The sequence below is a fragment of the Ochotona princeps genome, chromosome 18, assembly GCF_030435755.1.
Source record: "Ochotona princeps isolate mOchPri1 chromosome 18, mOchPri1.hap1, whole genome shotgun sequence".
Classification (NCBI taxonomy): domain Eukaryota; kingdom Metazoa; phylum Chordata; class Mammalia; order Lagomorpha; family Ochotonidae; genus Ochotona; species Ochotona princeps.
This window is the reverse complement of record NC_080849.1, coordinates 34,224,778-34,240,379: the sequence shown is the minus strand read 5'-3', so window position 1 is coordinate 34,240,379 and position 15,602 is coordinate 34,224,778. Positions and strand designations below refer to the sequence as shown.

Genomic DNA, 15,602 nt, shown 5'->3' with positions numbered 1-15,602 from the left:
TCAGGCTTCTTAAAAGTGACAATTGCTCCGAGAGTCTAAGTCCTCCACACTCCTCTTCCCCCTCCCTCTGAGTTGCCTATGCTTCCAGGAAGCACCAAAGAATCTTGGGAGAGGGTTAAGGGCCTATCTAAGTGTTTTCTCTCAAGATCATCTATATTGGGCCCAGCGCAATAGCCAAGTAACTAAAATCCTCACTTTGAATGCGTTAAGTTCTGATGGGTGCCAGTTTCTATCCTGGCTGGTCTGCTTCCCATCTAGCTCCCTGCTTGTGGTCTGGGAAAGCAGTCCACGGACAGCCCAAACTCTTGAGACCCTACACCCACATGGAAGACCTGGGACAAACTCTTGACTCCTGGCTTCAGCTTGGCTCAGCTCCGGCTGTTGCGGCCACTTGGGGAGTGAACCAGTGGACGGAAGATCTTCCTGTCATTCCTCCTCTCTGTGTATCTGATTCTCAATAAAAATCTTTAAAAAAAATCATCTATATTTCTAACTATATCCAATGCTTCCCAAGCCATCTTATGGAAAAAAATGTTAAAAAAAATAATCATTTTTATGGCATGCACTGAATCATAGAAAATGGTGTAGTTATTCATGCATGGGGGCTTTAGGAACCTGCTATTATGAAGGGAAACACCTTGGGCAGACTCAATTTCATAATTTTCAGTGTGTATGTATTTACTCCACTTTTAATTATTATAGTGCACTTCTACTTAAAAAAGTAAAACATAGCATAACAGAGTGCGTTGGGGTTACGGTGGCAGCAGCATTATCCAGCTTGTTTACTCAGTCTCCTCAAACGGCTGACCTCCGCCTGGCACCACTGGAAGCTGCAACTTAATGGAGGTGCCTGTTTTGGGTGCCGCCCTGGAAGGGGAATCTCTCCCTAACAAGGACATAGAAACCAGGTAGTTGCTCTGAATGCTTTGTGCTCAAGGAGATCTGAGTGCTTACCCATGAAGCTGACAGAACTGGAGCAGCAGGGCTCCTACTGTTAACTACTAAGGTGTTTTTATGCAACCATCAAGACAAGAGGGTTCAATGCCAGGTAGTACACACATTGTGGCAGACAGGATTTGAATTCTGCTTTGAGTGCAGTACAAATTCCCCAATGTGGTGTGATTACAGTAAGTCCCAATAAACCAGAGTATTTTTTTTCAAAGACTAGGCTATTGAATACAAAAATATTTAAATTCCTACGGAATAAGTACAAATTTTCTTCGCTTTAAGATGGCTAGCATGTTCACACCTCCTGTCCAAGCACCATGCAGACTTCCAGTTCCAACTGGAAAGACCCTGTCAACTTCAGTCCTTGTTTGCTGGTGTTTGTCAGCACAAGTATAGGTTTTTGATTCTGATTAACATTGGGTAACCCTTTTTATAAATTTCCCTTTTGTATAATGTGGAAGTATAAATTTGCAGATTAAAAATTCACAGGAATCCACTACCCACATTTACCCTGGATCCCGCGGCAATTTGAAAACTTGTCTTCCTCCCACCCCCACTGAGTTGAAGACTGACAGCTTGGACCTCATTTACAAGCCACGAAGAACGGAACTAGAAAAAGTAAAGAGATCCCTATTTCAGACTTTTTTTTTTTTTTTAAAGACATAAGCCGCCCAAAGTCGACCCTCACATTTCTTTCTAGCAGCAGCTTGTTCCGAGAGCGAACTCCTCTCCCGCGGTCCTTCAGCCCCAATGGCCGACTGTCCCTTAGTGCCGGACACAGTCCTGGCGTCCCGATTTGGGGTTAGGGTGACTTTCCGCGTGTTAGGAACGGCCTGGTGAGCGAAGCGACACCGTGGGCTGCAGAGACGCGCGTGTGGGGCGTAGCCCGGCCGTTTGAACCAGCGAATCCGCGTTCACCTCGCCTCCCACCCCTGCCTCCTCTCCGCCGACGCTCCACGGGTCTGCACGGACGCCCGAGCCCTGACCGTCCTCCTCCGGTCTCCGGACAACTCGCGGCGGCCACTTCCTCCCAGGAGGGGGTGACGATGAAGTTGGGAAAACTCAACTCGGTACCGAGACGCGGCTCGCGGGAGGCTCACGAGCCCCGGAGAGGGAGGCGAGTGGCACCGGCGCGAAAGGGGCGGGCCGGCTCGGGTGGCTCGCATTTCCTGTGACAGGGGCTGCCCCGGCCTCTCCCTCTCCCGCGGCGGCGGGACCATTTCCTGAATCGCTCGAGCGGAGGGAGGACTGGGGGCGCGGCCCTACCATCAGCGCAGAGGGACGGGGGTGTGCGCTTAGGGAAAGGTGGAGGGACCGAGCGTGGTGAGAGACCGCGAAGTTCTACCAGGTTCCAGCTTCTTAGATACTGTTAGACGCACGCCCTCCACGGACTGGGAGTCTCCCGTCTCCGCGGGTCGACCGGGTGCGTGCTGGACCCCGCAGCATCCCCCCTGCCCGCATTCCCGAGGTGGTTCGGCCCGAGAGGCCGGCGTCTTTTCCCCCAGTTTGCTGTTCACCCCGAGCGCTCGGGACTTACCCGTAGTGGTGACGGCGGCAACATGTCTGTGGCGTTCGCAGCCCCGAGGCAACGAGGCAAGGGGGAGATCACTCCCGCTGCAATCCAGAAGGTGAAGCCTCGTGGGTCGGGGACGCCTGGCACCGTCCCGCCTCTGGGAGAGGCACCCGGGGGCAGGGCCGGGCCGGGAGTCGGCCGGGCCGGGGGCGGAGGCGGAGGCGGGCCTGCTGGGAAACAGCCGGGTGTGGGAACCCGAGCCCGGGTGGGTGGCAGAGGAGGGCGAACCGGTCCCCCCCGCACCCCTCGAGTGCTTGGCGCGTCGAGGCTCGCTCCCGCAGGCACAAAGCCTGAGGAAGTGCCGCCCGGTGTCTGCGGGAATGAGGCGGCGTTCGGCCGGCCGCGGCCAGCGCCTCCCGCGGCCCCGGAGTTACTTCGGCGTCGCCCCGCCCCGCGCGCCCCTGGCGACTCGGGGCAGACCCGACGGCGGGTCTCGTCCGGCCAGTGGCCATCACCGCGCTGCCAGCCCCGGCCGAGTTAGGAAAGAACTCGGGGGACCCTGGTAGAGCCCGAGGGGGCGGAGGATGGCGCACCCAGAACCCCCCCCCCTCCGTTTTTTGGAGGGTGAGCACCTCTGATTCTCACACGTGCTTATTGTAGTTGCAGAGACTGTGGGGTGAGCCCTGGCCCCTGCTTTCCTGAGGCGTAACTGTCCAGAGGTGGAGACAGTGGTGACCAGTTTAAGTCGTGGTCCATGCACGGAGAGCTGTGTCCTGCTAGAGCTGCGGCCGTGCTGCTGCAGTTGGGACCACAAAGGTTTTTTATGGTCTTCTGCCTTGGTTGCCCAGGAGCCAGGCTGCATTCTGAATTTTCGGGAGCTAGGCTTTCCAAAGTTAACTCACTGTTTAGATGTTTTTGTTTGTTTTATGCATTAGAACCACGGTGAAAGTAGAAGAAAGTCCTCTTTTAGTACCACCCGGGGCAACATTGAATGACTGTAGATGATCTTAGATGACCTTAGTTTCTCTTCACTGTCAGTTTTGTAGTGTGGCATTTGACGTTGGCCCAACTGTTGCTTAGTTTTTGAACCAACCGGCTTTGGCTTTGCAGTGCCTGGAAATGCAGTGCTTTCCTGTGGTGCGCTGACTGACTGCAGCCCGAGAAACTGCTGCATGTGGATGCATGCAAAGCGTGTTTTTGGAGGGGTCCCCACTCCTCATGTTTGCACTGGAAAAACCCTTAGTTTTTATTTATTGCTGACAGGATTTTCTTTGCTTAAATCTTAGGAGGTTTATCATGAGGGATAAATTCTGATGATAGCGCTTCTGCATCATTAGATGCTAACAGAAGAACCAATCTCAGAAGTGTCAGCGAGATACTGTGGAGAGATTGTGAGGGGAGGGAGGTAGATAGCCTGATGCGGACCTTGCTTGCTTGCGTTGAGTTGCTGCACGTTTAAGGACGGTTTTGTTTCTTGTGCGGTGGCTCTTTTCAAGGCAAAGCTTCTTGCATCAGAAGGACTTGCTAATGCTGTTTCCCTTGCAACTGAAGTTTATGATTCATTTACAGAACAGAAGCCAATTAATGTGAACTAGATTAGCTACTTTGAGAGAGAGTGATGTTTGGTATGGTGCTTCTTTCTTTGATTGAATCGCCCTAGGGGAACACGTCCTGTTCTTTAATCTTACAGACATACCGGGGCCCCTGAGTACCAGTCTTTTTTTTTTTTTTTTTTTTTTTGGTTTATTTTTATTTGAAAGGCAGATTTACAGAGAGGAAAGACAGACTGAGATCTCAGGTAAGCTTGTTCACTCCCCAAATGGCCAAGTATCAGCTGATGGGAAGCCAGGATCCAGGAGCTTCTGGGTCTCCCACGTTAAGTGCAGGGACCCAAGCCTTTGAGCCATCCTCTGCTGTATTGCCAGTCCATAGGCAGGGAACTGGATGGGAAGTGGAGCAGCCAGGGCTAGAACCAGTGCCCATATGGGATGCTGGTGCTGCATGTAGAGGATTATTAGCTTGTTGAGCCACCAGGCTGGCTCCAACAAACAGAGTTTTTAATTGCTACAATGATACTCTTTCCTCAATGCCACTTGGATGAATTATTTACCTCTTGGAGGCAGGATTGCTTTGGATTGTTATGGTGGATTTGTAAGTCAATTTCTGTTTTGTTTATCAACTTCTGAGAAAACAAACAGCAGACATCATTAGATGTTAATATAAGACAAATTCATGTTTTCCTTCTGGGCCTCAGTTCAGAAGGAATAAAATTGTAATGGAGATACTAAAAAAATGTTGATTAAGCATATAATATTCTCAAGATATAAAGCAAGATTTTGTGTGGTGAACTCTAGTATGTGTAAAAGCATACTGTATGGTTTCTGGTAAAACATTTCTTACAAATCTGAAGAAAAAAACAATAATGCAAAGAATGATGTATATGTACTGCATATTACATTTTTTTGCAAAATTATAATGAATTTTATGAGACTAATCTGTCTTTACAATTCTATTTCTTATTAAAATGAGCTAGATTTTTTTGGGTAGCATCATGTAGCAGAATTAACAAAAAAAATCTTCCATGCTTCCTTACATGTTTTTATGTAACATGTAGTGATTGCTTTTGGAGTAAGAATATATGGTTAGGAGATCTAGTTTAGAGATCTTGTACAAGCTGTGTGTATTGAAACCTTTTTCTGATTTTCTTGGGCTTGTTTTTATTCAACGCAGATTTACAATAAACTTTTTCTAATTTTGTTTCAGATGTTGGATGAAAATAACCATCTTATTCAGTGTATAATGGACTATCAGAATAAAGGAAAAACCTCAGAGTGTTCTCAGTAAGATTGAAATAAAACTTTTTGTGATTAATTTTTTTACTTTTCATGTCTTTACTGAGATATAATTCACGTACTGTACATTTCACCTCTGTTAAAGTGTGCAATGTGGTGTTTGACAGTGTACTGCTGGATGTGCTGTTATCACTCAGTCAATTTGAGAACCTTTTCCTTGTCCCCCAGAGAAGCCTCGTGCTCAGTGGTGCTCACATCCCATTCCACCTGATCCTTCACTCCCTGACAACCTCTAATCTACTGTTTGTGTAGGTGTATCTGTTGTAACATTTGGTACTGATGGATTCCTGCAGTGTGAGGATACTTCAGAGAGTTCTGGTGGTCCAGTCCTAGAGGTAGTGCAGAGCGTCAAGCTGCTGCCTGTGGTGCTAACAGCCTCATGTTGGGGGGGCGGGGGCATTGCTGTGCTTCCGTCCAGCTCTCTGCTAATACACCTGGGAAAGCAGTGAAACATGACCCAAGTGCTTGGGAGACGCCAATGGAGTTCCTGGCTCCTGGCTCTTGCCTTCAGCTTGGCCTAGTCCTGGATTTTGACAGCCATTTGTGGAGTGAACCAGCAAATGGAAAATCTCTCTTGCATTGCTTGTCACATAAAAAAAAAAAGATTTGTGAAAATTGCAATTAAACAATAAGTTCAGGTGCAAAAGCATTTTAAAATCCATTAATTCTTTTCAGTAATACGTATTTTCCTTGAATTTTTGAATATCTCTTGTAAAAGTGTTTTTTTAAATGTTTATTTGCAAGGCAGACATGGAGGGAGCACTAGCAAGTGACCGAGCTCCCAGGGACTAGTCCACTCTCTAAGTGCCTGCTGTGGTCAGGAGCCAGGAACTCAAGCCACATGGCGTTCAAGAACATAAGTGCTGGAGGCATCACTGCCGCCTGACGGGTCTGCTTCGGCAGGAGCTGAAGGGGGCATCGAACCCAGGCCCTTCCGTGTGGGATAATAGGCTGCGTACCTGTGCCCGATAGGATTTGATAGACTTTGTCATTTGCTGTTGGAAGTATTTCTTTCCTTTTTATGACCAAAATCTTTTCCAGTATGCAGCTTCTCAAATTCTCTTCATCAGTGATGGGCATTGTTTTTTTTTCCCCTTTGTCTTAGCACAGAATACTATGGTGAATATTTGTGTGGTTTTTCTTGATTTTTACACAAAAGGGAAATTTCTGTGCCAGAATAATGGGTATTTTTTTTTTAAAGATTTGTTTATTTCTATTACAAAGTCAGATATACAGAGAGGAGGGGAGATAGACAGGAAGATCTTCCGTCCGATGATTCACTACCCAAGTGACTGCAACGGCTGATGCTGCGCCGATCTGAAGCTGGGAACCAGGAACCTCTTCCAGGTCTCCCACGCGGGTGCAGTGTCCCAAGGCTTTGGGCCATCCTTGACTGCTTTCCCAGGCCACAAGCAGGGAGCTGGATGGGAAGTGGAGCTGCCGGGATAAGAACCGGCGCATATGGGATCCCGGGGCGTTCAAGGCGAGGACTTTAGCCACTAGGCCACGCCGCCGGGCCCCTGTTTTTTTTTTTTTTCTTTTCAATATTTCTTGCAATGCATTGTTAAAGAATGATTTCAGTTTTGTGTATAAGCTGTTGTGTAGAAAAGTAGATATTCAAATATATAGAGTATTTATTTATATTCATATATGCGGATGAAAAGGTTTGTATCTAGTAAGTAGGGAATGGTTGTTTTTCCTGAGGGCCACGCTTTACGATCTGGAAGTGTTAGTAAAGTCGGTGGCGTGGTCTGGTGGACTGTGGAGCCGTAGAGTGAGAGTATGATCAAACATCCAGGAAAAGTGTCCAGCAGAAAGTAAATGTGAGCAGTATGTGCAAGTTAAAATTTTCTGTTCAACTAAGAAGAAACAAGTGAAGTTAATAGTAAAACAATCATCTCACTGTGTAATCAGTATAAAAATTTAGTGAGATTTTTACACTTTTTTCATACTAAGCCTTCGAAACTCATTGTGTGTGTTGCCCTACATCTCATTCTGAATTAACCACATTTCATTGTGCGCTCTAGCTGCTGTTAGACAATACAGCCTTGGAGTATTTTGTGTTCACCATTGTTTTGGGCCAGATCTCTCTCCTGGATCTCATTGTGCTGTTCTAAGCAGAGAATGCCAGCGACCCTGGCTCTCGGTGTGCTGGTTTCTTGTTATCATTTGTTTCGCCCTATGGAGCTAATGAAATTTTGGAATAAGATATATTTGTCCCATTATTTTGTAAGTTTTAAAGTCATACATGTGTTTGGTTTCGGTAAAACACAGACATATAAAAGTTGGTAATTTTTTTTTTCCCACTGCTTTTACCTCCCCACCTTCATGGAGGTAACTACTTTAAATGACCTACTAGACATTATTCCAAAGGTTTTTCTGTGGATGCGTGCATATGTGTTTACATGTTCATATTGTTGTTCTTCGTATTTGTGTAGACTGCAGTTTTTAGATGGAATTGCTAGGTCAATTCATGCTGAATTACCGAATTACCCTACAAAAAGATTGTATTGATTGGCTTTCCCCCAGATTTGCAGAGCCCTGGTTTTCAGTTACTTCTGTCTGCAGTGACTAATAGCCTTTAAAAAAATTGTTTTTGGTACACATGTTTGATCAAAAGTGGTGTTTGAAAAAGCCTATTCTTACGTGACCTTCATTGAAATTCCCTAAATGATATTAGCCCACGTACTGTGTCAATTTATTTTGTCATATTGTTTTTTTGAAACACCCGAGGATAATTGGAAGATTTTATTTTTCATAATCTCAGTGTATCTCAGAAGCAAGCACATAGTCTTGAAATGCCAGTAGGTGCTTGCTGAGCGAGAGCAGGCTGCGGGCTCCTCCCAGCCTCGCCCGCCTGGCCGGCTGTCTTGAGTGCATTTATTCTGGTTTGGAGCCCCACGCTAGTTACAATGTGGTACTCACTCCCTGTGTCTTTTCAGTTTAGCTTAATCTGAAACTATTCCTCAGTCTTTTCTTTTATCTTTCATGATGCCCATATGGGATCCTGGCGCGTGCAAAGCAAGGACTTTAGCCACTAGGCTACCATGCTTGGCCCTCATAAAATAGTTTTTGAAGACATCATTTTGCCTGAAAGTATTTTTTAATTAAAAGTAATTATTTTATGAGAACAGCATATGTTGTAGGAACTTGAAAATATAAATATTTAGTAATAAGGGAGTGAACACCATATTCCTTCCAACCAGCCATTTTTCATTGGTAATATATTTGAAAGTGTGGCTGTATCTAACCGTATCTACAGATAAGCCCACTGATGTAAGTGTGGGAGGGAGCTGTGGAGCTGGTGTTTCCACATCCTGTAAGCTCTTGCATGGATATTGGACTGATTTTATATTAACTCTGTGGCACTGATTTGAGCATTTTCTAAATCAGCCTGCATTTGCTTAAATCAGCCTTTTTAATTTTAGGATGACTCGAACTACTTCAGCATATTTCCTATAAAATCATGCAAAAAGTCATTATAATTCAAGTGAATTTACTTTCTTCTGTTAGACAGGAAGGTAACTTGTTCTGTAAATTATTCCTTTAGTCTAACAAATTTGTTCTTATGATTTTTAAAAAATATTGAGAGTCTGGCGCGGTAGTCTAGCAGCTAAAGTCCTCACCTTGAACGCACTAGGATTCCATATGAGTGCCAGTTCTAATCCCAGTGGTCCCGCTTCCCATCCAGCTCCCTGCTTGTGGCCTGGGAAAGCAGTCAAGGACGGCCCAAAGCTTTGAGACCCTGTACAGCTCCACACAAGTGGGTAATGTGTTCTAATTAAAATATACTCATTGGCATTTAACACATGGTAAAAGATGGAATTCTATTTGTCAGTCTCCTCTCAACATCTCTGTGGACTATTGAAGTTCTAGCTAGTGGTTTCTGTTAGTGCCATTTGAAGGTGTTCTCTAACACAGTGAACCGTTGTAAATAATCTAGCATACCTATACTAGTTATATCTTGGAGGTATAGATAAGAATCATTATCAAACAATGTATTGTACATGATTGGGTTCATTTGAGAAGCAGTGCAAAATCATACACTTAATGATGGTGAAAGTTTTTTTGAAGGTCAGTGAAAAAACTTTTTTTTTAACCAGTAAGCAAAGAATGATAAAGTATAACTGGAGAAAGATAATATAGCAAATAATTTATTGAGACGCCTTTTTTAAAAAAATGAATGTTTTCCTGATTAAATTCTATTTTTTTTTTAAGATTTATTTATTTTTTATTACAAAGTCAGATATACAGAGAGGAGAGACAGAGAGGAAGATCTTCCGTCCGATGAGTCACTCCCCAAGTGAGCCGCAACAGCCGGTGCTGCGCTGATCTGAAGCCGGGAACCAGGAACCTCTTCTGGGTCTCCCACGTGGGTACAGTGTCCCAATGCATTGGGCCGTCCTCGCCTGCTTTCCCAGGCCACAAGCAGGGAGCTGGATGGGAAGTGGAGCTGCTGGGGTTAGAATCGGCACCCATATGGGATCCCAGGGCATTCAAGGTGAGGACTTTAGCAGCTAGGCCACGCTGCCGGGCCTAAAATTCTAATTTTTTAAAAGATTAGTTTATTTTTATTGGAAAGGCAGATACACAGAGAGGAGGAGAGACAGAGGAAGATGTTCTTATCCATTGATTCACTCCGCTAGTGACTGCAGTTGCTGGAGCTGAGCCAATCTGAAGCCAGGAGCCAGGAGCCTCTCCAGGATCTCCTATGCTAGTGCTGGGTCCCAAAGCTTTGGGTTATGGTCAACTGCCTTTCTAGGCCACAAGCAGGGAGCTGGGTAAGAAGCAGGGCTGCCGGCATATGAACCAGTACCTCTCTGGGATCCTGGTGCGTACAGGGCTAAGGAAAGTTTAGCCCCTAGGCTATCGCGCCAGACAAGAGATTCCTTTTATGATGTCTGTTTCAGAAAATTATCTTGGGATCTGAATTGGGATACTTTACTTAGTTGAATATGTTCTTCTGACTCTTTTTTTTTTTTTTTTTTATTTTGTATTTTTGGTAAATGAAATGTTTGAACAGCCTAGTCATTTGTTGCCAATTTTTTAAATGGGATTTGCTTGTATGCATGCACTGACACCAAATACTGGGAATTATATCACAGCTAGCTCTAATCGAGGTTTGTGTGTGGAAGTTTAACAGTTTGGAAGAGAGGCTTAACAAAGTGTGCTTTAACTGCATCATACTAATAATGAGAATTTGCTTTAGTTTTTAATACGTTAAACCTTGGAGGTGTTGGTATTCTAGAATTTTTGCCATTGCTGCGTTTTATCAGTTTTGTTTTTAGCATTAGATATTGTCTGTTTATTTTTTTCTTTGTCTGCCGAGTCTTGATAAATGGGCAGTGTAACCACAGAAGGCTTCAGGTCATTGGTCCTGGCTGTATGAGAGAGAAGCAGGAACATGTGTTCCTCACATCTTCGCTTCCATTTTGACCGAGTTAGTTGGTTATAGTTGAGTTTGAGGCTTTTGGCAAAATGATGATAGGAGAAGGATAGGGCTAACTCTTTAAAATACCACATGTGCTCGGTAGAAAGCTGGCATGCAGGCCAGCTAGTTCATTTACTGTCTTGCAGTTTTGTTAGCATTCTGTTTAAGCTGTAGTTAAGAGCTTCCACCTTGTGTTGGTCTGTGAATTGAGATATATGTGCAAATAAAACAATTATCTGTAGCAAATGCTATGATCCCTATAATCATTATTAACTTCCAGTGTACTATTATTATTTGGAATAATTTTGCACAAGAAATAGGAAAAGTTAAACTATTGTTGATGTTCAAGTAACAAGTCTTATTCAACAGTAAGAGTGATTAGCATGCTAATTGTATTAAACAGATAGAATGAAATTATTTTTTTAATGTTGGTATCTGTTTTGTTTCAATAGGTATCAGCAGATGCTGCATACAAACTTGGTGTACCTCGCTACAATAGCAGATTCTAATCAAAATATGCAGTCTCTCTTACCAGCAGTAAGTACCTTTAAAATAGTGTGAAGTACAATCTGGTAATTCTTGGTATAAAACATTTTTCTTTATTGAGTCTTCAGTTTTTTTAGTAAATCCTGGCTTACTCTGAGAATATGAAAGTTTTCTATGTAATCTCAAGCTTTTCTTTTATTTTTTTATTTTCAGCATTAATTTAAATTAATTCACCTAGACTTGATTCATTCTCTGCATAAGTGATTTGTTAATAAATTTGAAGTGTTTCATACCAAGTAACAGTTGTTGTGTAATTTCACCAGTCAATGCTTCTAGTATACATCTCTTGCAGATAGAAGTATTATTCCACATGATAAAATTTACTATGATTTCTTAATATGTAAGTCTCAACGATGTGCTGTTTGAAGTTCTCAACCATTGCTTTAGAAAACGTAAGCATAGCCTCAGAATCCAGAAAAAGTTTGTCTGTGTAATTGCACTGGTTGACTTGTGTGTTAGTCTCATCAGTCTGTGTCAGTTTATCTTTAGATTTATGTTTATGTGTTGAAGGGCTGGGTTATATGTTGTAGCATTCCTCACTTGTGAATTAGGTGTGTGTGTGTTGTATGCTGCTGCTTTTAGCATGTGCCTACATGTCTTACTTCATGTAGGCTCATAATTAGGTTGGTAGGCTTAATTAGAATTAGATTTAGTTTTTTTGACTAATGTGTTTCTATTGGTGGTGGTGTATATTTCCTGTTGTGTCACATCAGGAAGAACATGTTGGGTTATTTCATTTTTGGTAACGTTGAATTGATCAGTGGGTCTAACTGATCCCACCCTGGTCCAGTTCCCTATCCACCCGGCTCGTCATCGCTTCAGTATCCTTTATGCTGATTGGCTGGATCCTTTATTCTGTTTCAGGAGCATAGATAGTGTATTTCTCATTTTATAACTTATTCTGTATTTATTAGCCTCAACTGTTTTTTAGAAAGAACCTCCTTCCAGCAAACATTTGGTTATACTTAAAGAGTCCCTGTGGAACGTTCTAAAGGATTGATTTGATTCTGTTACTGGTTTTTCAGCAAGTTGTGTGAAGGCAAACCCAATATTTATGTTTGTTCGGTTTTCTTTAAACTTACTTTTTTTTTTTTTTGTCTAAGTCTGTTACAGTTATTCCTCCTAATGCTCAGATTGTCTTTCTTTAATCGGGGCAGTGTCTCCACTTGCCGCCTCTGTCCTTCTGACATGGCTCCAGCCTTCTTACAGCTTCTTTTCTTCAGGATTTCAGAGAATTATCCTCAGGCTGCTCGTATGTTCCTTCCCAGAACTGGAATCAACTAGTTTCTTTTTCTGCCTTAAACAGAGTTGATTTTTAGAGAGCACAGTTTGAGTGATTGGGGCGTTATTATTACTGAATTTGCATTATGTGTAGGCCTTTTTGGTGTACCGAACTAATGCATGTGGATTTTTTTTTTTAAGTAGAGTTAGTACTGAGTTTACAAATGTTTCTACATCAGAAAGGATTTTTACTTAGTTTTTTTTAAAAGATGTATTCATTTTTATTGGAAAGACAGATACACAGAGAGAAGGAGAGACAGAGAGGAAGATCTTCCGTCCGATGGTTCACTCCCCAAGTGACCACAGTGGCCGGTGCTGCGCCGATCCGAAGCCAGTGGGCGCAGGGTTCCAATGCTTTGGGCCGTCCTAGACTGCTTTCCCAGGCCACAAGCAGGGAGCTGGATGGGAAGTGGAGCTGCCGGGACTAGAACCGGCACCCATATGGGATCCCAGTGCGTCTAAAGCGAGGACTTTAACCACTATGCTATTGCACTGGGCCCAGGATTTTTAGTTAGTTTTGATTTTACATTTTTGCATCTCCCCTTTCCTAAAAAATCTTGTTTCCTTAATCACATTATTCTGGTTACTTATTTTCTGTATTCTTCTATGTAAAAAAAATTATTTCAGTAAAACTGTACTAAGATTACTGAGTGAGAATATCTAACTGATACATTTTGAACTTTAAATAGTTATATATGTTTATATAGTTATAATAGTTCTATTTAATAGTTATATATATTTTCATTTGTTTAATTCTGAAGTTCACTTCTAGGAATCTCATTACCAGCCTGGTAGAATTTATTTTTATGACTAATGTGAGGAGGTTTGACTTTATTTGTTTACATTTGGATAGGCCCACTCCCAGCTTTGCTAGCAAAATGAAACATCTTCTCACTATTACCATGTTCTCTGTGTCACATCAGGCACCTTTTATGTGTCTGTGTGGGGGGGGGGGGAAGGGAGTATGTCTGATGACTATTCTGATCCATTTGTTTTCATAAATTCTACAACCTTTTATTTGATGTTTTTGAAAAGTTCATATTTCTTGATTTCTTTTTTTAAGAACATCTGAGTCTTCATCCTCTGCATTTCCATACACACTTAGATATCAGGTGTAATTATACCATATAGTGTAATCCTGTTGGGATTTGTACTGAGATTACTTTGACTGGATGTCTTTAAAGAACTCGGGCTTCTGGAGTAAATGTGAAGACACGGTGGGTTAAGCCGACAGGTGGAATGCCTGTGTTCCCCATACGATTGCCTGCTTTGGGTCGTTGCCGCTCTGCAGTTTTAACCTAGTGCCCTGCTCGTGCAGCTGGGCAGCAGCCACTGATGACTAAGCACCTTGATTCCTGCTGTCCACTCGGGAGCCCTGGCTCCAGCGTGGCCTCGTCCCAGCTGCTGAGCCTCCCAGCCGTTGGGGAGTGAGCCAGAAGATCTTTGTCTCTCCTCCTCCTCCCTGTCATTCTATCTTACCACTACAGAAATAAAATCTTTAAAATATTTCTTGTCTCTAGTCATTTATTCAACTCTTTATTGTTGATCCATGAAGTTTTTAATTTTTCTGGAGAGGTTCTGATCCTCTAGATACACAGTATTGGAGGGCATTTCAAATATCTTGTTTGTAAGTTTTCTATCTGCAGTTGCTGTTTACATGGAAATGCAGTTCATTTTGAGTCTTACTATCTTAATCAACTCATGTTTCTAAATTTTTTGAGAGTTGCTTGTTTGCTTTTTTGACTGTATCCCATGTGTTTTGATGTTTTTAATTTCAGTTTTGTTTATTCCAAATAATTTCTTTTCTCTTGTCGAATTCATCATAGGCTCATGGATTATATGGTGGCATCATTTTTCCCACAAGACTTTTGTGTTTCCTTTTTGTCACCATTGGTTGGTTACTCAGTGGCGCGTTTTTTTTCATGGCACTGTAATTTGTTGTTGATGTTGTTGTTGTTGTGGCTGTGACCTTGTTTCATGACTTCCCACTTATGGAAATTTATAGTGATGGAGTACTAGGGTCTATCATATACAGACATGGGGGTACAATGGAACATGCATCCCTGCTTCCAGATGAAAGATGGGTTCCCAGTGAAACTGTTGGACATGTGTAGACAATGGGATGCTGGACTGTCTGACATTGTACCAGCAGTGTTGGGGTACACTTAAATAAGAGACTGACAGAATTATAATTCCTTAGGAAGGATTATACAACTGTAGCAAAATGGGGAAAATCTGTCGGGGGGTGGGGGTTTGCCGGGGGAATCCCAGCCTATATGAAATTGTACCACATAACTCAAAATTAAAAAAAAAAAAAGGACCCACAAATGCCAGATCTGGACTAGGCCATAGCTGGAGCTGAAAACTTAATCCAGGTCTCTTAAGTGGTGGCAGGAACCCTGTTACTTGAACTGTCTCCAGTGTCTCCCAGGTGGGTTAGCATGAGGCTGAAAATTTCAGATCTACTCTACCATTTAAAATTATTTTCTGCTTTCTTTAAATGTGAGCGTACTCAATGTTGTTTGTGACCCCCTGAGTATTAGCAAAATTCTCAGATATTCTGCACATCCTCTTGCTGAGAATGACTGCATACTTACCAGCTAGATGCTGCAACCAATATGTGCTTTACCCACTCATTTGTTGCACATTTGGGGGGAAGCTATTTTAAAGGCTGAGAGTTACAGTATTTAGAGTTCTTATGCATCCCCGCATCCAGACGAAAGATGGATTCCCAATGAAACTGTTGGTCATGTGTAGACAATGGCATGCTGGACTGTCTGACGTTGTCTGTACCAACAATGTCAGGGCACACTTAAATATGAGACTGATAGAATTATGATTTCTTATGAAGGACTACACTATTGTAACAAAATGGGAAAAAGCCTGACGGGGGGTACCACATAATTCAAAATTCAAAAAAAAAAAAAAAAAAAAAAAGAAGTAAAGGAGAAAAACCCCCAATATTTAGAGTTCTTAGATCTGTTTCCTGTCTACTGGTTGTCATACATGTTGTGTTGTCTTCCTATGTATC

General features: G+C 42.9%; 1 protein-coding gene across 4 annotated transcripts in view; it reads left to right on the top strand.

Annotated features, from left to right (window-relative positions):
* Nucleotides 1-1,972: 1,972 nt before the first annotated feature.
* The window catches only part of SS18 (SS18 subunit of BAF chromatin remodeling complex), a 62,224-nt gene continuing 48,594 nt past the window's right edge, over nucleotides 1,973-15,602 (top strand). For 2 of the 4 annotated variants that reach the window (XM_004579576.3, XM_004579574.3), the window contains exons 1-3: nucleotides 1,973-2,576; nucleotides 5,225-5,301; nucleotides 11,197-11,281. In XM_004579576.3, coding sequence (XP_004579633.1) covers nucleotides 2,508-2,576; nucleotides 5,225-5,301; nucleotides 11,197-11,281 — 231 coding nt within the window. In that variant the 5' untranslated portion in view covers nucleotides 1,973-2,507. The remainder of the gene's footprint in view (nucleotides 2,577-5,224; nucleotides 5,302-11,196; nucleotides 11,282-15,602) is intronic. The other 2 variants (XM_004579572.3, XM_004579573.4) reach the window with 2 other exon arrangements.